We start from the raw sequence: 22,877 nt of genomic DNA on the forward strand, positions 1-22,877 counted from the left end.
TTGATGATCTTTGAGTTGGAAGAGGAAGGAAGAGGTAATCAACTTTTGTATCAGCTTAGGCAGGAGAAAACAGATCTGAGTAGAATGATCCAGCTGATGACTTTTAGAAATTGAAGGATAACATGAGAGTCCAGAGTGCCTGAAAGAGAAAGGGCAGCAAAAGCTTGAACAAAGCTTAATTATTATAAACTTACAATATTGACCATGGCTACTTATCCCGCTGTTCCTCCTAAAAGTCAGGTAGAAAGCATTGCATTGGAGGAGCTTCAGGAAGGTTCAAGATCACAATCACTTCTTTCTCTGGATGATATTCTTGAGGGAGAGAAGAACTGATAGACTAGCTTCCCCCATTCTCTGAGCCTGAAGAACTTGAGCGTGTAGGATAAGTAGGGATTTATAGAGCAATTTGTGTCAATAGCAGTAAGCAATTCATCCTCCTTGGGATTCAGCTATTTGTTAATCCCTAAAACTGGCACTTTTACAATAGAATGACTCCAAGAGGAGAATACTTTACCTCAGACACTGAATATTTCCACTTTATTCTACACATATTTATATATTTAACAAATCAGCGTTATTGGAAATAATAAAAATTTACAAAAAGAAATTAAAATTTAGCAAAGGATTAATTAAAACAATATTTACTCTGATGTTTTCATCATTCTCAGACTGTTGAAATTGACAGAATATTATCTCCCTTTGACGACATCAGCTTGCTCAACAATTGTTTATTCATTCAACCAAGCCCTTTGTACTTGCAGCTGTCTGCCTAGAATACTCTTCTATCACTGTAGAGCTCGCTCTCATTGCTTAGTTCTCAGCTAAGATACGCTATCCTTAGCTTGATCACCTTACCTAAAAGAAGCAACCTCTCAATCATTCTCTAAACATCTTGTTTCCTTTATTGTGTTCACTATTCTAGGAAACTACCCGGCTTATTAGTTTACTTGTTTTATTAACAAATAGATATTGGTGAAAGTAAAAAGAGAGGAAAGTGAATGGATTCAAGACATAAATTTGTGGTAAAATGACCAGGATCTGCATAGTGTAGTAAATTTGGCATAGTGTAGGCATATGTTTGGGAAAAGGGGACAGAGTTCAGGAATCATGGAAGACGCGCAGGTTTCTAGCTTGACTAACTGGTGGTAGTTTACTGAGCATGAAAGACTAGGGCGGGTGCCAACTAAGATTTATCATTTAGGGTATATTAAGTTTGAGATGTGAGTATTGAGTTAGATAAACAGAGATACTAAGCACACAGTTGGAAATGTAAATCTGGAGCTAGGAGAAACCTAGGTTGGAAAAATAAGTTTGGCATCATCAGTATATCAACATAAAGATGGTATTGAAAATCATGGGAATGAAGATCTCACCTATGGAAAGATAACTGATTGAGAAGATCATTAACAAAGGGAATAGCATGCATAATTCAATACCATTTACATAAAAATTTAAACTGCGCAAAACAACTGTACAAATTTTACAGGAATACATCTAAACAAAAGGATACAAAATAAACACATTATAATAGTTTTCTAGGGGTCTGAAAGGAGAAAGGGTATAGGAGAATAAGAAGCTAAGCGAAGCTAAGCTATGAGGACACAAAGTCATAAGAACCATATAAAGGACTTTGGGGACTCAGGGGGAAGGATGGGAGGGGGTGAGGGATGAAAAACTACACATTAGGTACAGTGTACAGTGCTTAGGTGGTGGGTGCACCAAAATCTCAGAAATCACCACTAAAGAACTTATCCATGTAGCCAAAAACCACCTGTTCCCCCAAAACTACTGAAATAAAAAAAGAGAGTAAGAATAGGAATAGAAAATAGGAATAGAAAAGAAATATTTAAATAAAACAAGAATGGATCTTATACTCCATAAAATATCACAAGGTCAGTGTATTTACTCCTCTGTACCTGAGGTCCCACTACATTTTTTAAAAGGAATTAAAAAGGAAAGACTATTTAGGAGTGAGCCCTGAGGCCCTTCCCTATTTATAAGTGAAAATCTGTCAAAGAACACTGTGAAGGAGTAGCTAGTGAAACAAAGTGGAAGTTTGGGAGAGGGAAATAAGGAGAGTTTGATATTTCAAAGAGCGAGAAAGAGGTATTTCCAAGGAGAAGGGGTGTCAATTGTGTCAATGCTGCTGAAAACATAGGAAACTAACTGTGCATGGTATTTGCACCTCGCAGGTCAACGGTGACCCTGGGAAGGACAGTATCAATGGAGTGACATGTACTGAAGGCAGATTGTAATAGGATGAAGAAAGAATGAGAAGTGAAGTGAAGATGGTGATCAAATATGTCCTGGAAATGAGGAGAGAGTTGAAGTGGGATGCAAAGTCAGGGCAGCTTTTGTTTGTTTTTAACATGAGAGCTGAGACAGCAGAGTTACAATATTAACTTACAGTATGGGTCAATTAAGAGAAATAACTGGAGGAAGTAAGAAAAAGAGTAGGTACTGTCTTTGAGGGGGAATGGAATCCAGCACATTGAGGAATTGATCTTTTTCTGGAGAATGGAGAGAGAGGTTGGTTAACTTTTTTAGTTGGTAATTTTAGTGTTTTGCAAAGTTTCTGTACATGCACATAGTCTTAGGAATAAAAAAAGTTCTGCAAGACATCCAACCTAAACAGTCATCGCCCTTGCTACCTCTCTGCCATTTATCCTTGCACAGTTCCTGGGTATATACTTCCACATCTCTGAAGATTACTTCTTGGTTTTTGTTTCTGTGTTTTCAGTTTATGGTTTTAGGTATTAGATCATGACTTCTCAATACTGAAGACGAAGATTAATGTTTTTTCATCACCATGTCCGAATATCTCCAAACCTTCACATTCTTTCCATCTTCCCATCCTTTCAGTGTAGTTACATCAATATTTCAATTAGATCAATATTCAACGTTTGAATTATTATAACTATGGCCATTCAAATTTGATAATGATTATTTTTCCTTTCCTGCAAAATACAACTATCTTTATTTGTCAGTATAATAACTGTCATGCTTTTTCCCTTTGGTTACCTTTCTAAGACTTATCATAAATTTAACCCTCAAACTCTCCGCCAGTCAGCTAAATTCCTTCTCAATATATTCAAGGCATTAGCACTTTTATCTTTTTGAGTAAATCTATTCTGGAGGCTGTGACCTGCTTCCATCTGAGATGGTTGCTCTCTATGGTAAGTGCACAGCCATATAGCCTCATCCAGGCAATATGCCACATGTGTCTCTTGTGTTGAAGACCCTATTTTCTAAGTTTGTAATTTCCTCTTCCTTTGTTTACTCCTAGTTATGGTGGAGCACTTACTTGAGGCGTTTTCTTGAAAAGTGTAGATGAGAAGTAAATTTTTTGAGATCTTGACCATGTGAAAACATTTTAATTCTATTCACACACTTGATTTCTCTGGGGACAGAATATAAAGCTGGAAATAATTTTCCTTCAAAAATTTGAAGACATCATTCAGCTATTGTCTCGCTTCCGATATTGTCATTGAGAAGTCTAAGGATTTCTAATCCTTTGTATGGGAGTTATTTATTTTTCTCTCTGAAAGATTCCAGTCTCTTCTCTTTGCCCTTGGTATTCTAACATTTCTTGCTGACATAACTCATTCTGGCTAGTTCATATCTGCTAGTTCTACAACATTTTTTTTGAATTTTTTTAAGGTTTCTTCCATTTTTTCTAATGTTTCCCCTACATTATTCACATGTTGGACATACTGAACTGTTTCTCTAATTTTATTTACTTCTTTTATTTTTCTTCTCTTTGAATATTTGCTCTACTTTCTGGGAGACTTTTATGGCTGTATCTCCAAACTTTCTATTAAGCTTCCTCTAGGAAACCATCTGGTAACCTCCCAGGCTGGGAGGTATCCTAAATTAGAATTTGCAAAAGTATTTTGAATAATGAGAACATTTTTGTACCTTGCTATCAATTTTGTCAGCCAGGTGATGAGATTTAGAACAGAGGCAAGAGAAAACCATTGCACTGTTCCTTTGTCCGTCACAGCAGGACACCAATCACATTCCCCACCTTAAACAGAAAGCAAAGTAAAACAAGAACAAGAACAAACCAGGCAAGTGTCAACAAGAAGAAAGCTGGTCAATATTATTATCAGACAAGTCCAAAGTTAAAAAAAAAAACCCAAACTCTAAGCAAAGTAAAAACATTATTTCAAATAGATAAAATGAGTCATTCTAAATTAAGATGTCTAGCCTTTGTTAATTTAAAGGCTTTATGTAATTTTATTACTAATTAACAAAAATAAATTAACATTTCCCAAATTTTAGTCATTTAATAGCATCTTCCTAATATACTTAATATTTTACTTTAAATAAAATGAATATTTAATTAAAAATGGAACTTTATATTACTGCTGCAGATAGAAAATCAGTTTCACTAATACATCGAAGTAAAACACACAAATAAACACTTGGATGTTCCTGGGCATCAATTTTTCTCTTCTATGTACAGGAATAATAATAAGACCTATCACATAGGGTTTTCAATGTTCAAAGAATTAATACATGTAAAGTGCTTTGAAAAATTCTAGAACATAATATGTGTCACAGGTGATTTTTAAACGGGATTAAAATAACCTATTTATAAAAGGCTATTAATTTGAATTTTGAAAAGTTCAACTGTATGGTAAAAATAAGAAACATGCTTGAAACAAAAATGAAACAAAAAATAAAATAAAATGAGAAATATACATCAGGCAAACAATAGCCAATACAAAATTGGTGGAGAAATATCAATATTTCAAAAAGTTTAAAATGACAAGCAACAATAACAATAAAGAGGAGCATTACTCAATGAAGAGATGATCTATGAAGAAATGATAGACATATGTTCATTAAAGACTTATGTGTAACAGCAAATAAAAATGTTCTTAAGAAACTGGATAAATAACATATTTCATATTCATGTGATGCAATATGATTAATTTTAAGAGATCATGGCTATATCTTAAAAGCATAAAGTTCAATTATACAACAGCAAAACTTTAAAGTAAAATATTAAAACCATTTTTTGCATATTAGTATGTGAAGCAAAAAATACACAGGACTGAAAGGATGCATCAAAATAATGATATACAAAATAATGATACCTGCTGGGAAGGTGGAGAATGAAAACAAAATGTCACTGCATTATTAGCAATGTTTTAAAGAATTTGCATTCAGTTTTCTTTTTTTTTTTTTTTTTTGAGACGGAGTCTCACGCTGTTGCCCAGGCTGGAGTGCAGTGGCGCGATCTCGGCTCACTGCAAGCTCCGCCTCCCGGGTTCCCGCCATTCTCCTGCCTCAGCCTCCTGAGTAGCTGGGACTACAGGCGCCCGCCACCGCGCCCGGCTAATTTTTTGTATTTTTAGTAGAGACGGGGTTTCACTGTGGTCTCGATCTCCTGACCTTGTGATCCGCCCGCCTCGGCCTCCCAAAGTGCTGGGATTACAGGCTTGAGCCACCGCGCCCGGCCTGCATTCAGTTTTCTAGTGTGTTTTGATTGTAGTTCAACTATTACAATCTCATTTGAATTTTTATATTTTAAATATGTGTCAAATTTATAAGTCACAAAATAGCATAATGTTTCCAAAAGGTTTGGCAAGTTTATAAGTTTGACTCATAAATTTGGCTTTACAGGTTCTGAACTTTTGACCTCAAGACCATCCGATCGCTCTCTCTTTACTGTCGTCTGGTTTCAGGCAATAGAAAAGAGAAAAGAGAAAACTGTGGTTCAGATGTAATTTTATATCAATTCCTGCTTTCCTGTAATCAACTATTATATTAAAACAATATGCGTTTAATTTGAAAATGTATAAATTAGCTATGCAAAAAACTGGGAGAACTGCAAATAATAAAAACTCTGAGGTTACCTATAATTGTGTACATCTTCCACAGTACATTAAAAAAAAAAGAGTTCTGAGGGTACAGGCTAAGAAGAGAAAGGAAACTGTAGAGATCTCAAAATGATAAGTTAAAAGAAATAAGTAATTATCTTATTTGTCAGTTGTGGGATTATGAATAATTACTATTTCATTCTCTACATTTTGCTGCACTTTCCAAAATTTCTACACAGAAGATACAATCTGGAAGAAATGAAAAAGGATTTCAGTAGCAAGAACGTGTAATGATTGACTACATGATAAATAAAATAATAAATATTTATTTCTAGTATATTTCACCAACCAAACACAACCTGATTGACCAGCTAATACTCCCGCCTTCTAACAGCCACACATAAAAACCAAACCGGCTACAAAAATAACCGGACTTCCTTTCCCATAATTCCCTTCTTTCTAGTTTCCCATGAATCCGAGGGCTTTAAACCCCACGCTACTACTAGAAAGTTAACCCGCCCCCTCATTCTTTACTGGCCATTCACGATTGATCCCGCCCCACCTGTTGGTGTGAAGCTGTTGATTGGATGAGAGCGGAGGCCGGTGGGCGGAACGGCTTCTGACAGCCGGCGTGGAGGCGTGGCCACAGCCTCCCAGAACTTCTACCCAGGCTGCCTCAGCACCATGTACCGAGCACTCTGGCTCCTCGCGCGCTCGCGTCGCCTTGTGCGGCCTCCAGCCTCAGCCTCAGCTTCGGCTCCCGGCTTGAGTGGCGCTGCCGTGCCCTCGTTTTGGCCCCCGAACGCGGCTCGAATGGTGAGCGTAGGCCGCCAACCCCCGGCCTCCCCGCGGTGACCTTCAGCCCTCCTGCCTGTCGGTCCCGGCACCCGCGACTTGGCGGGAGAGATTCCCCGGGCGTCCGGGCGCGCCAGACTCTGGGCTCAGCGCCTGCGCCGGCGTGGCTGGCCTCCCGGCTTCCGGACGCCTCTTCCAGCGCAGGGATGGAGCCGCAGCTCGGGAGAGCGCTTGGGGAGGGACGGCGGCTGGCAGAGAGGGTCCTACCGGGCCCACTCCCGGCGCCTCCTCGGAGCCCTCCCTGGCGGGCCGAGGCCGGGGCGTTTTGGGGTAACTTCGCTCCTGCTGGCGCGCAGGCCCCTAGCCCTGGGACGCTGCCATCAAGTACAGTGCCGGCGTGGGCGGAGGGTGCTGGGAGAGGGGCAGCTCCCGCACTGTCCTGCCCAGTAGCTGGGCCTTGCTGGCCGGACACTGGCCGCCTGTGGTTTCTGAATTGTTTCTTTCGTCAAGGGGCGCTGCACTGCTTTCAGGCCCTCCAGATGGGGTAGAAGGTTCTTCGAAGATTTTACTTCTTTTGAAATTGCCTGTTCAGTTTGTTGTGCTGACTGTGGTTTCCCCCATACCTTTTGTAAAACACTTAAATTCCGATTACCACGGGCATAGTATTCTGAAGCATGTTTGAGCAGATTGGCTAGGACCTAACGATAGCTGAATCAGTACTTTTTATTCAGAAAGACAGCTAAGAACTTAAAGATCCAAGTTCAGGTTATGACATGCTTACGTAAGCCCTTTTGCTCTTTAGAGCCACCTTTAGGGATGCAGGCTTTTAAAAAGCTTCAAATACATATGTATATTGTTAGGAAACGTTTGAGAAATAGTTGAGGAAGAGTTATAACTCTGCACTCTGGTGTAGCATGAGGTTTGCAATCTAAGATGTAATTTCAAATCTCTGCTTTTCCTCTGAGACTTTGGACAAGTTGTCTTTGTGTCTCGGTTTCCGTATGCAAAGTTGAAATACAGCTACTCAGCAAAATTGCACATGTGAAAATACCATGTAGTGAGTGCTGATTAAATCAATGCTCCATCTAGGGTATTTCAAAGGGCCAGTACTTTTTCTGGACTTTAAACTTGAAGATAATTTGTTTGGGTCACTATACCTACTATATACCACTATACTACAGAATCAGAGATGTTTTGCATTCCTCAAACTCTCTGCTCTAATAATTTTAGGGCATTTTAGAACCTTTACATATTTTTTAAATTTATTTTTTATTTATTTAGTGTTTTGTAAAGGGAAGCAGACTGGAGAACTTCTGAATCTATCCTGTTGATGCAAATGTCAAAAAATAGCACTGCCTTGCTCTTAGAATTGTAATGTTAGCTAAAATCAGATGGAGGTAGTTTTTGTTTTTTCTAGTTCTGATATTTTTTGCCCTCTAACCATTCTCAGGTCCAAAATCTCCGTTGGTTTTGTTAAAAGTTCTTCCTGTTGCTAATGTTGAGAATTTCACATAACCCTTGATGCCCTAAGGTACCTTTTATTTAAAAGAACACATACGAATACATTCAGTAGAAAGACAGTGTTCATTGAGTGCCTTCCACTTATCAGGCCCTGTAAATAAGACAGTCCCTATGGGGATAGAGTTTTACAAACAGTGTTTCATTCTTGTCTTTAGGGGAGATTAAGCAAAGCAGTTAAATAAGCAAATAAATCACACATGAATAATTAGTGTGATCAATACTACAGAAGAGAAAAAGTGCATTGAGAATGAGAATATTTAACAGGCAGACCATGTGTGGTACTGACTTGGTAGCATGATGGCATATATATAGTGTTTATATATATATATAATGCTTATAAATTTCTTACATATATGAATATACATATGTAATTAATATATATGAATGTTTATATATAAATAATGTTTATAAATTTCAAATCATCATTCTTAGACCATTTTCAAAAGTTCTCAGTAAAATAAACTAAATACACTGAATTAGCCAAATCTTGACCAATAATAAGCATACTCTTGAAATGGAAAAGATTACTATTTGTATTTCAAAGTCTTTATGCTTATCACCAGCATAGTATATTAGTTCTACAATCTGTCTTTAACACCTGATTTAATAAGTTTGTGTGACAAAGGGTTCTCAAGGAAAGACCTGAAAGTGAGGAAGAGAATGAGAATCCAAATAGTATTTTTTCGTCTTTGTGATACTTCTTAAGGTTTCTTTCTCTTTGACGACTGATAAGGTGCAATTGCTTTTGATACTTGGTTTCTTTTCAACTTGTGACAGTGTTTTATTCTTGTCTTTAGGCTAGCCAAAATTCCTTCCGGATAGAATATGATACCTTTGGTGAACTAAAGGTGCCAAATGATAAGTATTACGGCGCGCAAACCGTGAGATCTACGATGAACTTTAAGATTGGAGGTGTGACAGAACGCATGCCAGTAAGTGGCATTTGTGGAAATGTTGGCTTATTTTGGATGAAGTAGGCTATATTCATGAGTGATTTTACTTTATAAATAAGTATTTTTCAGAGTTAAAATGTAAAGTTATTAGAAAAGTGGCTTCATGAGTAGTAAGATGTTCTCTTTCACTAAAATGTTAAAGAACTTTTTGAAGTTTAGCATGCTATTATTTTGAGCCATCGCTTTGAATATGTGGGATTTTTTAAAAATTTAAGGCTGGGCACGGTGGCTTATGCCTGTAATCCCAGCACTTTGGGAGGCCGAGGCAGGTGGATCACGAGGTCAAGAGATCGAGACCATCCTAGCCAACATGGTGAAACTCTGTCTCTACTGAAAATACAAAAATTAGCTGGGCATGGTGGCACGCGCCTGTAGTCCCAGTTACTCGGGAGGCTGAGACAGGAGAATCGCTTGAACCCGGGAGGCTGAGGTTGCAGTGAGCTGAGATCATGCCACTACACTCCAGCCTGGCAACAGAGTGAGCCTACGTTTCAAAAAAAAAAAAAATTATTTTTATTTTAAGTTCTGGGATACACGTGCAGGATATGCAGGTTTGGTGCATAGGTAAATGTGTGCCGTGGTGGTTTGCCGCACCTCTCAACCCATCACCTAGGTATTAAGCCCTGCATTAGCTATTTATTCTGGTCCTTACCCTTCCCCCCCAGGTCCCCTGTGCTTTGTTCCCCTCCTTGTGTCCATGTGTTCTCATTGTTCAGCTCACACTTGTAAGTGAGAACATGCGGCGTTTGGTTTTCTGTTCCTCTGTTAGTTTGCTGAGGGTCACAGCTTCCAGCTCCATCCATACGTCTGCAAAGGACATGATCTCATTCTTTTTTTTGGCTGCATAGTGTTCCATGGTGGATATGTACCACTTTTTCTTTATCCTTTATTGATGGACATTTGGGTTGATTCCATGTCTTTGCTATTGTGAATAGTTATTTTGGATTTTTATTTGACAGAACTAAAGATTGTCTTTTCATTCTTGCTGGGTATTTACAGATTTTTACTAGGATTTTACAGTTTGTAAACATTTTTATTTCAATATTCATTCTTTTTTTCCCCCACTAATTTAAAACTGAGATTTTTAAAAATTACACTTTCTATTTTGGTTTCAGTTTCCAAAAAAGTGTATAGTACACAGACACATCAAAGTATTACTCTTAACCATGTCTGACATATAATAGATAATATATAAGTATTTATTCAATGCCATATGAATGATTAAATGATGAGAAAACTGTCTACCACATTCAGTTAAATTTAAGATGCCATCAATTAGAAGATGCACCAATAGGTACCACTAAGAAAGAAAAATGCTGCCAATTAAGGTTGTGACTTACCATTGATTACAAGATGCATCTTGATTTCAGAGATGTTAAAGTGTGAAAAGAATTGAGAAACACATAACATATTCTACTGGAGCCCAACCGGAGTATGAAAAATAGTCAATACAGGATAGGCTAGTAAGCCTAGAAGTAGCCAGGCTTCATCCGGTGAGATATTGTTTAACAGTTATCTTATAAATATACTTTTATTTTCAATAATTTTAAGTCATTCCTAAGCCTTCAAGACTGCCTCTTGACAGGTATATAGAACTTTACAACAGGCAGCTGAATCTTTGAAGGGAATATCTTTGTCATTGCCATCCACAGCCTTCTTGGTGGTGAGGTAAACATAGTTTGGCTACATGGTTGGGTGAAAAAGGGTACTGACCAATCCTAAAATAATCTCATATTATTCAACTCCAGAGACTAAGGAGGAGGTCAGCCCCAGCCAGTGTTGGTGGCAGTGAGCGTGGCTGCTGTTTTCATTGATCTGTGTCACCCAGCATGTTCTGTGGTTCTGGGGGGGCATGGTTCCTGCTGCTGCTGCTCCAGAGACAGCACAGCCATTGGGATTGCACACCTGTGAAAGGCCGACACCTGGGGTCTCGATTTTGTCATATTTGACTTCAAGTGGATTAGTTTCCTGAACTTTATTACGTGTAAAACAGTCTGTATGTACTCTAAACTGAGTAGTATGATTAAACTCAACCCTTTTTACTTGAGGTCCAAAGGAAAACAAGGCTAAAAATGATTATGAATGTCTAATGTGAATAAAATAAGAATAAGGTGACCTGTTTTTTCTCTCCAGCGATACATTTTGCCATTTTATGGTGTTCGTTGAACCTCTTTCTGCTGTGAATGACCCTTTTTTATTTTCATGGTCCATAAACGCTGGGGGTCATTCACTCCATTCAGATGGCCAGCGTTGATTGGCGTTCACCTTTGCCCTTGGTAGTGGTTCAGCCCACTACCGCAGTGTTTGTTACTGTGGAGATTTAAATTCCCATTTGTTTTCATGTTTACAGTTTTTAAGTTTCTAATCCTGTGTTCCATCTGTCCCCATTTTGTTTGAGTAAAACATTTCTAATGTTTTAGTTACTTAAAATTGAAATTTAAAAATTTTCTGGTTTTCCTTTTCTATTTGCCCCTCAGCTTATACTTACTCTGGTCCAGGTTTATCTGTTTAATGTGTCTTATTTCTTACTATTCTTTGTTTTTTCTGCTTTGATTCCAGAGCTGATAGGTCTCTCTTCCACATTCATCATTCTCTTCCTTTCCTCCCTTTCTCCCTTCTGCTCTTGGCCCATTCAAACCTGGTGTGGGATCTATACAACAATCCGTATTATTAATTTTGACAAGAACTCACGATTCACTTGTCTTGTAAAAACTAAGTTTTCATTTCAGTTTATCCTTTTCAAGCTTGGTGAGGTGATTTGGGATCGACAATGAAAAGATCTGCACTAGCGGGGTTTTATATGTATCTTAAGCTGTCACCTTTAGGTCTGGAGAATCTTGGGTTTTAAAAAAAAATTCTTCTGAGCGAAATGTCAAGGGAGTTACTGAGTATTAAGACTTTAGTAGCTAGGTAGAGTAGATTGCTTTTTGGCCTTGGGGTAAAGTGATAACCCAGTCAGTAACTGGGTCTCATACTGAATGGCAGTTACATGTGTCCCTTATTTATTTATTTATTTATTTTTTTAAGAGGGGAAGGAAATAATTATAATGTAACGTGGGATCCAGTGAGAGAAAATACTGGCTCTTGCTGGTGAAAAGATTGAGTACGATTTGTTTTTATATATAGTGTATGAAATAAACACATATAATTGTGTGTATGTGTGCATAGCATTGTATACATGTGAATATGTGTATGTATATGTATGTGGGAGACATACACACATATATATGAAGAGTCAATGTGTTTGTTTTTATTTGGTTCCTTAAACAAATAGATCTATGATAATGTTGATTCTTGGTTCATGAATTCCTGTCTATAATCTTTCTCTATAACCTAAACATTTTAGAGCTATAGTGTTACGTAAGTTATTGTTTTATGTATAGCTTTTGCATCTGCCAAAATAATAAACTTTCAAGCTTAAGTAAAATAGCAAATTTGAAATATTTTTCTGATTAATTTTAGACCCCAGTTATTAAAGCTTTTGGCATCTTGAAGCGAGCGGCTGCTGAAGTAAACCAGGATTATGGTCTTGATCCAAAGATTGCTAATGCAATCATGAAGGCAGCAGACGAGGTAGGAGGTGATAGTGTGTTCACTTAATAACATCAGACCCATGCCATACTCTGGATGGTGATATGCTCTGGCAGGAGGAAAGGGGAACTGGGAACTCTTGGATTAATGAATTTCAGGGTAGGTGGTAGCATTATTTGTAGTGATAATATTAATATGGTGCTTAAAATGTTACATTGTGACAAAATTTCTGGATGATTTTTATACCTTTTGTTTTTAAGCCTTTTGACTTTCCTTAATGTATTTAGTTTTAAGAAAATTTTTTGAAAAGATATCGTTTGAACTTTATTTGATTTCTTGTTTTATATATAAATCTTTTTAAAACCAGTTGATTATTTGATAATGCATATTGAGAATGTAATTTCACTAAAGTGCTAATAATAAAAGAAGCAATCAGAGGTAACAACTGTATATATAGTGTTGTTAATTACAGCACTATTTATAATAACGAAAACAAAGTAGACTACGTAACTATAGCAGCTACTTATATAAATTATATTTATATGATATAAATATAAATTATATTTACATTGTAAATTATAGAAAATTATTTTTTGAAGATTGGACTGAACAAAGCCTAGCCTATGAGAAATAGGGAGGAAGGTTTGCAAAAATACGTGTATTTTATGATCCTAATTTTGTTTAGGAAAAAATGAACAGAAAATGTGTGTTTTCACACACACACACACACACACACACACACCCCCCTGACTGCATGAGGTAGAGACTGGGAATGAACAGAAAATGTGTGTTTACACACACACACACACACCCCCACCCACCCACACACCCCTGATTGCATGAGGTAGAGACTGGGAATGCCAGCATGCTAATAGTCATAATTACTGAGCAGTAGAACTGCAGTGACTGTTTTACTTTTTTCAGTTCTCAAAATTTTCTACACTAATCACATATTTTTATATAACTAGAAAAAAGTTTTATTTTAAAGTGGACCAGTTGTTCAAGGTAATAGATTTCTCAAGTACTTTCTGATTTTTTAAGCTAAAATCATTCCAGAAGACTGTTAAGCACCCACACTTTACAAAGCACACCATCCAAAATCTAACACATAAGCTGAAAGTATAAAAATACAACAAAAATAGGGGCAAATCTGGGCAGTGTTTATTTCTACATTTGGTGATTACTGCTCATTGGACATCTGTGCAATGAAGTAGCTATTAGTGAACTCACAGTTTCAAGTCACTAGCTCATTATCATGCTGACTCTGGCAGTAACATCTGTTGGATATTCCTGCTGAGCACCACCAACAAATACATCTAAAGACTAAACATATTTGCCAGCCTGAACAGGTGGCCCTCTATTAGAAGAGGCTGTTGGAGAAAAATAAGAAAGACAGCTTTGATTCCCTTTCCATTTGAAACCAGTGAATTGTCATACTATTCAGTATAGATAATATTTCACTTTTTAAAGTATCTGTGGTTGGAGCAAGTGACGCATCAGAAGCTTAGATCTGTGGGTCAACTGTATTCAAACTCTGTGTCATAATCAGCAGGTCATTTAGCATATGGAAACAATGAACATATTTAAAATAGTTTTATAAATAGAACTTAATTATGGTTGATTAATGTAGTGGAATGACTATTATTTCCTTTTTTAAAAAGCTCATTTTTAACATTTTTTTCTGCAGGTAGCTGAAGGTAAATTAAATGATCATTTTCCTCTCGTGGTATGGCAGACTGGATCAGGAACTCAGACAAATATGAATGTAAATGAAGTCATTAGCAATAGGGCAATTGAAATGTTAGGAGGTGAACTTGGCAGCAAGATACCTGTGCATCCCAATGATCATGTTAATAAAAGCCAGGTCAGTATGCGAGCTTTTCTTTTTTTTGTTATAAATTGAAAAGCATACCTGAGATTTTTCTTGTAAAACAAGCTTTCACTTTTTGACAAGAAGAGTTCATTATTTAATGGATAAGGTTTATTATGGTTGTTACTTCTTTTAGGAATCTTGGCTTTATGTTTCAATCCTTATAAAAATTACTTTTAGGACACCTGAATTTAGTATATATGTATTTTTTTATTGTTTAAAATTCTATTTTGAAATGATTTTAGATTTGTAAGAGAATTGCAAAGATAGTTCAAATAGTTTCTATATCCCTTCACTCAGCTTCCCTTAATGTTAATATCTTATGTAACCATAGTACATTTATCAAAACTAAGAAATTAACATTGATACAGTACTCTTAGCTAAACGACAGACTTTTAAAAAAAACCGAGGATTTCCTCAGTTTTTCCACTCAGGTTCTTTTTCAGTATTCAATCAAGGCCATACGTTACTTTTAGTCACATGTCCCTTAGTTTCTTCCAATCTGTGACAGTTTCTTGGTCTTTTGCGATTGTCTCAGTCCTTTGGGGCTGCAATAATAAAATACGATAGATTGAGTGGTTTATAAACAATAGAAATTAATTTGTCACAGTTCTGGCAGCTAGAAGTCCGAGGTCAGGCTACTGGCCATTTCATTGGCTTGGTGGGGGCCCACTTTTTGGTTTGTAGATGGCCATCTTTTCTGTGTCCTCACATGCTGGAAGGGACAAGGGAGCTCTATGGGGTCTCTTCTTCATAAGGGCAGTAATTCCATTCATGAGAGCTTTGCCCTATGACCTAATCACCTTGCAAAGGCTCCATCTCCTAGTACGATTACCCTAGGGGTTAGGATTTCACATAGCAGTGACCTTGACACTTTTGAAAGTAGTGGCGGGGTATTTTGTAGAATGTCCCTCAATCCTGGTGTGTCTAATGTTTTCTCATTAGACTGAGACTTCTGAATTTTTGAGAAAACTATCACAGAAATAAAGGGCCCTTCTCATTGCATCATATCAGGGGTTTATGATAGCAACATGACTTGTTACTGGTGAGGTTAACCTTCATCACTTGGTTAACCTGGTGCTTGCCAGGTTTCTCCATGGTAAAATTATACTTTTTCCTCTTCTATACCCTGTTCCTTAGAAATAGGTCACTAAACCCTGCCTGCATTCCAGGCACTATATTTCAGTTTCTAGAAGGAGGAGTATCAAAAAGTTTTGGGGCTTACGTTAAAATCACTGTAGTAATTAATAGCGCTATCTTGAGGCTAGGCAAACATCTTCTTTTTCCTTAAACTTTTTCGCACTATTTTTAGCATCCATCAGGGAATCTTGTCTACAGCAGTTCCTTCTGTGGTGTTTCAATAGTGATTTTCAGTTTTCTTTATTTGTTCTACATTTGTTGGTTGAATTTTTCTGCAAGGAAGATTTGTTCTCCCTGTCCCATTTATTTGTTTATTCAATTATTTGTGTATATCAGTATGGATTCATGGTTATTTATTTTATTCTTCAGGTTATAATCCCATACTTTTGTTGCTTAAACTCTTTCAGCTCTGGGAACCCAATTCATTTTGGCTCTTGTGTCCTTTTAGGCATGCCGCCATCCTTTTACTTTTCTTAAGTGTGTTCTGACTTTCTGGTACTTCAAGATGCTCCAAACTCATTGTCTTGTATTGTTTCTGCCCCAGCCCTAGAAACAGTCATTTTTCAAGGAACTGTTGGAGAATTTTTATTAGAAAATGATATTTAGAAACAGATCTGGGTGCTAGGTGTACTTTAATATATTTTTAAGTAGTGAGGAAGAAGTTTTTTCATATACATTCATTGTATAAAGGATTTTCCCGATCTAATACTTGCCTTTAAATATGAATTTATGTTTTATGTATACCGAAGTCTGAAGTCTGCCTCAGAAGGATATAGTTATAGATGAAACGTGATTGGCTACATGTTGATAATTATTTAAACTATTTGAATTCAGGTGACAGGTACATAAGTGTTTATTACACCATTCATCCTACTTCTTTTGTAAGTGCTTTATATTTTGCATAGTAAATGTCAAAATATATAAATAATGTATCTTTTTAAATGACAGCATACTTTTATATATATATGTGTGTGTGTGTGTGTGTGTGTATGTGTGTGCGTGTGTGTATGTGTGTTCAGAGATGGTGCTTCACTCTATCACCCAGACTGGAGTGCAGTAGCGTGAGCATAGCTCACTGCAGCCTCAAAATGCTGAGCTCCCGCGATCCTCATGCCTTAGCTTCCTGAGCAACTGGGACCACAGTCACACACCATCATGCCTGGCTACTTTAAAAGTTTTTTTAGAGACAGGGTATTGCTCTGTGTTGCCCAGGCTGGTCTTAAATTCCTGGCCTCAATTGATCCTCCTGCCTCAGCCTCCCAAAGTGCTGAGATTATAGGCATGAGCCACTGCACCCAACTTGATATTATGTTTTAAAAGTACAGGGTCAACAGTTGAAAAAGAGCACTGAGTGTATACTGCCTGCTTAGGTCTTAGGTTTGCCAGTTGCTAAATATTTTGGCATCTATACATCTCTTTGAGGGCTTGTCTTTCCTATTTTTAAAGTGGTGATCTACCTCACAGCATTTTTCTAAACGTGATAAATAAAGAGCTGTTTCTGAAAGACTGTATGCACTGTATATTCAGTTATAAGATATATAATTCAATAATTGATGTAATTTGATATAATTACAAGATATTCAAGTACATTGAAGTTATTACTGCTCTCTTCAAGTGTAGTTGTTAACTATACTTCTCTGTATTTTGCTGTCATTTATTAGCAGGCAGATATAATACATATTCTATGTAATACATAATACATTCAGTATACTTAATGTGTATAATACAATTCTGAGTATGTGTTAGAAACCAGGATGTTGCTTATTTGATTCTATAATAACTTACCTATGACCTGCCACACATAAATGTAACTGAGCTGGGTTTTGAGTAGTTACTTGGAGAGTTTCTTAATTGAGAAGTTTGATTCAGAAGTTTGTTTTCATTGCCTCTGATTTAACATTTTATATTTCTTTTGAAAAATTTCCAACAGAGCTCAAATGATACTTTTCCCACAGCAATGCACATTGCTGCTGCAATAGAAGTTCATGAAGTACTGTTACCAGGACTGCAGAAGTTACATGATGCTCTTGATGCCAAATCCAAAGAGTTTGCGCAGATCATCAAGATTGGACGTACTCATACTCAGGATGCTGTTCCACTTACTCTTGGGCAGGTATAGGAGTTTGACTAATTTTATTCAATTTAGAGCTTGGTACAAATGGCCAATGTGTCATCCTTGAAATCTGCCTGGCTTAAAAGGCCAAATTTGTAACCGTCAACTTCAGTGACAGAAGTTGTTCTGTTCAACCAATCAGTAATTTTTATTGACATCCACTTAGAAGAAAAGCAGAGTGTACTGGCTGTAAGTCAGATTCAGTCAGACTGCTCGGGTTCAAATCTTAGCTTTGCCGTGTACAAGCTATGGGACCATAGGAAAGTCATTTAGCCTTTCTGTGCCTCAGTTTTCTGAGCTACAAAATGAGGAAAATAATTTGTCTTTCATAGGATAGTTGTGAAGCTCTAATACATTTATTCATGTAGAGTGCTTAGAAACATGCCTGACACATAGTAAGTACCCGTTTATGTTAGCTACCATCATCACCACCGTCATCATTGTCATCTCCATCAGTATCATTATGGTTTTTCTTTTGTCTTTCTTACCTAAATTAGTAGATTATTTAAAATTTAATCTTAAAGTGATTAAGTAAGGTAGATCTTTTTAAGATGGTTCTGGCCACATGTGAAGGAGATACTACTCTCTTCTCCAAGATATTAGAAAGTATTTTCATGTTTCTTTATCAATACCTTAAGGAATATCTAATAGTATATATTGTGAAGGAAATGTAAGGAAATACGGGGAATGACCTTTGTCTTAGTAAACTCACAGTCCAATTGGGGTAGCTTAATTTCCTTATTAGGAAATTAAGGAATGATGAAAACTTGAAATGAGTAATTGAAAAACAAATGATGGGACTGAACTGAACTCACTGGATTAAGTTGCTTCTTAAGGCCGTGTCTCATTTCTCTTTGCGTCATCAGTACTTAGGACCATGCATAATTTCTAAGGAGGAACAGTATGTGTGTTTTGCAACTTTTGAATATTCCTCAGGTTTCTAATTTTAACCTTTTTTTGGTGTTGAAAACCACAGTACTAAATACCATTTGGGCCATGACTCAACCTCCTGTGTAAAATCATCATTCTTCCTGTTATGACAAAAAGTTATATTTTTCTGTTTGACTTTATCAGAAGCATTTATACTTGCTTTTATTGGGATTGTAAGTTCGTGCATTGTTCCCCATCAAAGTGTATTTTATAAGTGAATCTATTGTGTTCATGTGTGTGAGTGTGTGTGTATACACACAGTTATGTGTTGCTTAACAAAGGGGGCATGTTCTGAAAAATACATTCTTAGGCGATTTCATAGTTGTGTGAACATCACAGAGTATACTCACACAAACCTAGATGGTAGGGCCTTCTATACACCTAGGCTATATGGTATAGCCTTTTCCTCCTGCGCTACAAACCTGTGCAGCATGTTACTGCATTGGATACAATAGGCAATCATAACACAATGGTCAGTATTTGTGTATCTAAACATATCTAAATGTAGAAAAGGTACAGTAAAAATATGGTTTTATAATCTTAGGGTACCACTGTTTATGTGATCTTTCTTTGGCTGAAACATCATTATGTGGTGCATGACTGTATATGAGTGATGTTATATCAGATGCATCAGGTCTACCTATAAAGAGTTATATCTTTTGAAATGTTATCTTTAGAACAGCATGAAATCCTAGGACTTATGGTTTTTTAGTGTTTTCAGGCAGGAAAAAAGGATAGATTTAGTGTAACCATATATCTTGGCTTGCCCAGTTAACTCCCAGTTTATGCCTTTTGTTTCTGCATAACTATTAATAGAGCCCTTTCTGTGTTCAAAACATAAATTCTATAGTTGCCTTAATTAAGGCATGTCATAATTTGGGAACCAGTGCCGACACTGGCACATTGATGCTATGATTTGACTCTACTGTTACCTCCTATTCTTTTTGGAAGGTCTTTGAATGCAAACTGTTACCTTCCTGTGCTATTCAGTGAGTCCTTAGCTTCCCAAGTCTCTGTAGAATGTCTTCATATTTCCTGTAAGGTTGATACACTGAAATTGTCTAGAGAGTATTTCTATGTGTGCATTTTTTGGGGGGAGATGAGTTACTATTTTTTCTTCTACCAAAGTTGTCTGAGACATCCCCCAAAAATAAGAAATGACTTCATTTTCTTTAGTAGACTGCAAGTAAACCAATAATTTAGTGTAGTAAAGTTGTTCTTTTTAAAGTGTATTTCCTGTGCTGTTCTTCTTTGCTTTCCATTAAAAGACTAGATTATAATAAATAGGCTGCATGTTATCAGTGGCATTGTTGTTCCTTACGGTTCTACAAACCCTCATCCTTTCCTATACTTTGCTCATCATAAGATTTGAAGTAGTATAAATAAAACTTGATTAGCTTGTAATTTAGTATTCTGAAAGGTATTTTTAAAAATTTCTATTTAATGCAGTTAGAGTAACTTGTAAGCTATTAGGAATTACTTATTCTTACCTTAATTTTCTTTTCAGGAATTTAGTGGTTATGTTCAACAAGTAAAATATGCAGTGACAAGAATAAAAGCTGCCATGCCAAGAATCTATGAGCTTGCAGCTGGAGGCACTGCTGTTGGTACAGGTTTAAATACTAGAATTGGCTTTGCAGAAAAGGTTGCTGCAAAAGTGGCTGCACTTACAGGTTAGTGATCACGTGAATTATTTCTCATTTTCATTTCTCATTATACTTGGTCTCTATATTTTCTGAGTGTTCCTGTCTTGAATTCTTGTGAATTTAAAGATAGAAATAATATTTTTCCATCAAACATGTGTTTCAATTCTGTTTCTGAAGTTATAATGTTAATTCTTTGGCTTTTAAAAAATGTTCCTTATAGAAGTGTATACAGCATGCCATTAAAATCTACCAGTGTTAGCTTTTTTTACTAGTTTTCAATTAGTTTCCCTTTGAAGTTTTGAATAGCAGTTTTCAAAATAGACAGAAAAAACTGAGTGTTGAGTAAGCTATTTGAATAGTAAATATATTGTAGACAGACTTCTTTTTTTTCTTATGTCATGCTGTGATAATTCTTTGAATTATTGACCTTTTTGAACCATGTCTTTTCTTTAGTAGAGAGAGTACTATACTTTAGATAATGATAACTATTATTAGGGCCAAGTTGTCATCTTCAGAAAACTCTTATTAAGATGCAGATGTTACCAGAGAGTTAGGGTAGAGATAATTATACACTGCACGTGATAGTTTACCAGCTGATTTGTCTTTAAAGCAAATTTTAATAGAAAAGAACTCTACTTTTAGGGTTTGGCAAATGTAGATTTATAAAATTTTTAACATGGGGATTATTAACTGAGAACATCTAACTCATTTTAGCACCCTGTTTTTACAGGGGATCTTGTGGGCTCCTGGCTAGTGAAGAGGATAAAGCACAGTAAAGTGGACAAAAAAACTTTTAAAAATTGTACTAGGGGCCGGACATGGTAGCTCACACCTGTAATCCTAGGACTTTGGGAGGCCAAGGTGGGCAGATCACTTGAGGTCAGGAGTTCGAGACCAGCCTGGCCAACATGGCGAAACCCTGTCTCTAGTAAAAATAAAAAAAAATTAGCCGGGCATGTTCACAGGCACCTGTAATCCCAGCTACTCGGGAGGCTGAGGCAGGAGACTCGCTTAAACCGTACAGGAGGAGGTTGCAATGAACCAAGATTGTACCACTGCACTCCAGCCTGGGTAACAGAGCAAGACTCTGTCTCAAAAAAAAAACAAAAGTGTTAGGAAAGGAGTGTGGAATAAACTAGAATGAATTCCCACATACTTTTTATCTTAAGCATGGTCAGGCATCATATACATGTGTTTGCAGTAGGATTGTGTTTTTTTTTTCAGTACATTTATTGTGCTTGTTATTTCATCTTTTAAATGTAGTGCCTGGCCAAGCACAGTGGAATTACACACCTATAATTCCAGCACTTCAGGAGACCAAGGTGGGAAGATCACTTGAGCCTAGGAGTTTGAGACTAGCCTAGGCAGCGTGGCGAAACCCCATCTCTGCTAAAAATTAAAGAATTAGCTGGGCGTGGTGCTATGCATCTGTAGTCTTAGCTACTCTGGAGGCTGAGGTGGGAGGATTGCCTGAGCCTTGGAGGTTGAGGCTGCAGTGAGCTGTGATTGAGCCACACTGCACTCCAGCCTGGGCAACAGAGTGAGACTCTGTCTGAAAAAACTTAAAAAATGTAATACCAGATTCTTTCTACTCCTTTAGGACTTTTTTAAAAATGTAGACAAAATTTGAGTCTTAAGTAAACATTTTTTTCTGAAGTAAAATTTTTATTTTTTCATTATTGGAACTTTCTGTTTAACTTGCTAATAGTAGAAAAATGTTTAACTTGTTCCCCCATATAGGATATTTTTTCTTTTCTTTAGGCTTGCCTTTTGTCACTGCTCCAAATAAATTTGAAGCTCTGGCTGCTCATGATGCTCTGGTTGAGCTCAGTGGAGCCATGAACACTACTGCCTGCAGTCTGATGAAGATAGCAAATGATATTCGTTTTCTGGGCTCTGGTCCTCGGTCAGGTCTGGGAGAACTGATCTTGCCTGAAAATGAACCAGGAAGCAGTATCATGCCAGGTAATCACATAGCTAGTAAATGTTGGAGCTAGAACTTGACTAGATCCTAGGCATTCTTAGCTATGGAACATGTCTCTTTTTGTTTAAAGTTATCCCAAAGCTGGATACGCAAGGCACGCTGTTTCAGCATGTCTGTGGTCCTCTGATCAGGACTTCTGGCCACATCACCTAACAAGATAGGAAAAAAGAATCTGACTTAGCAGCAAGTAGTTTGAATCCCACATTCAAACAGGCTGTTAAAGTGATCAGCATGGATTGAATAAAAAGAAGTCATACCAAACTTACCTTATTTCATTTTTTGCATTGCGTTATGTGCTTGTTAGATATAGCAAGTGACACAACAGTGTATGTCTGGATTTCAGCAAGTCATTTGATAGATTCGCATGATAGTCATTGATTCCAGTGGAGAAGCGTGGGCAGTGCTGGCAGATGAATGTAGCTGGGTGAACAGTGACATTTCAGAAGTGACTAATGAAGTGACTTTAGTCTAGAAGAATATATTGGTAACAAGCTGAAGGGCTCTGCCCTTCAACACTTTACTGGTGACTGAGGGTGAAGGAAGAGAATAAATGCTAATCATAT

At 37.0% G+C, this 22,877-nt stretch overlaps 1 protein-coding gene and 1 long non-coding RNA gene across 3 annotated transcripts in view; one reads left to right on the plus strand and one right to left on the minus strand.

The window, feature by feature from the left end:
- LOC114678730 (uncharacterized) lies at positions 1–6,528 on the minus strand. Its single transcript, XR_003730204.2, has 3 exons — positions 6,394–6,528; positions 3,919–4,027; positions 1–139 (listed from the first exon to the last, which is right to left on the minus strand). It is a non-coding gene; the product is annotated as an uncharacterized LOC114678730 (long non-coding RNA).
- Positions 6,482–22,877, plus strand: part of FH (fumarate hydratase) — a 22,350-nt gene continuing 5,954 nt past the window's right edge. Inside the window, exons 1-7 of one of the 2 annotated variants that reach the window (XM_077986033.1) lie at positions 6,482–6,647; positions 8,945–9,079; positions 12,563–12,673; positions 14,319–14,495; positions 17,572–17,754; positions 20,192–20,357; positions 22,071–22,295. In XM_077986033.1, the coding sequence (XP_077842159.1) occupies positions 6,516–6,647; positions 8,945–9,079; positions 12,563–12,673; positions 14,319–14,495; positions 17,572–17,754; positions 20,192–20,357; positions 22,071–22,295 (1,129 nt within the window). In that variant the 5' untranslated portion in view covers positions 6,482–6,515. The remainder of the gene's footprint in view (positions 6,648–8,944; positions 9,080–12,562; positions 12,674–14,318; positions 14,496–17,571; positions 17,755–20,191; positions 20,358–22,070; positions 22,296–22,877) is intronic. The other variant, XM_001094968.5, reaches the window with a different exon arrangement.

The sequence above is a fragment of the Macaca mulatta genome, chromosome 1 (genome assembly GCF_049350105.2).
Source record: "Macaca mulatta isolate MMU2019108-1 chromosome 1, T2T-MMU8v2.0, whole genome shotgun sequence".
Classification (NCBI taxonomy): domain Eukaryota; kingdom Metazoa; phylum Chordata; class Mammalia; order Primates; family Cercopithecidae; genus Macaca; species Macaca mulatta.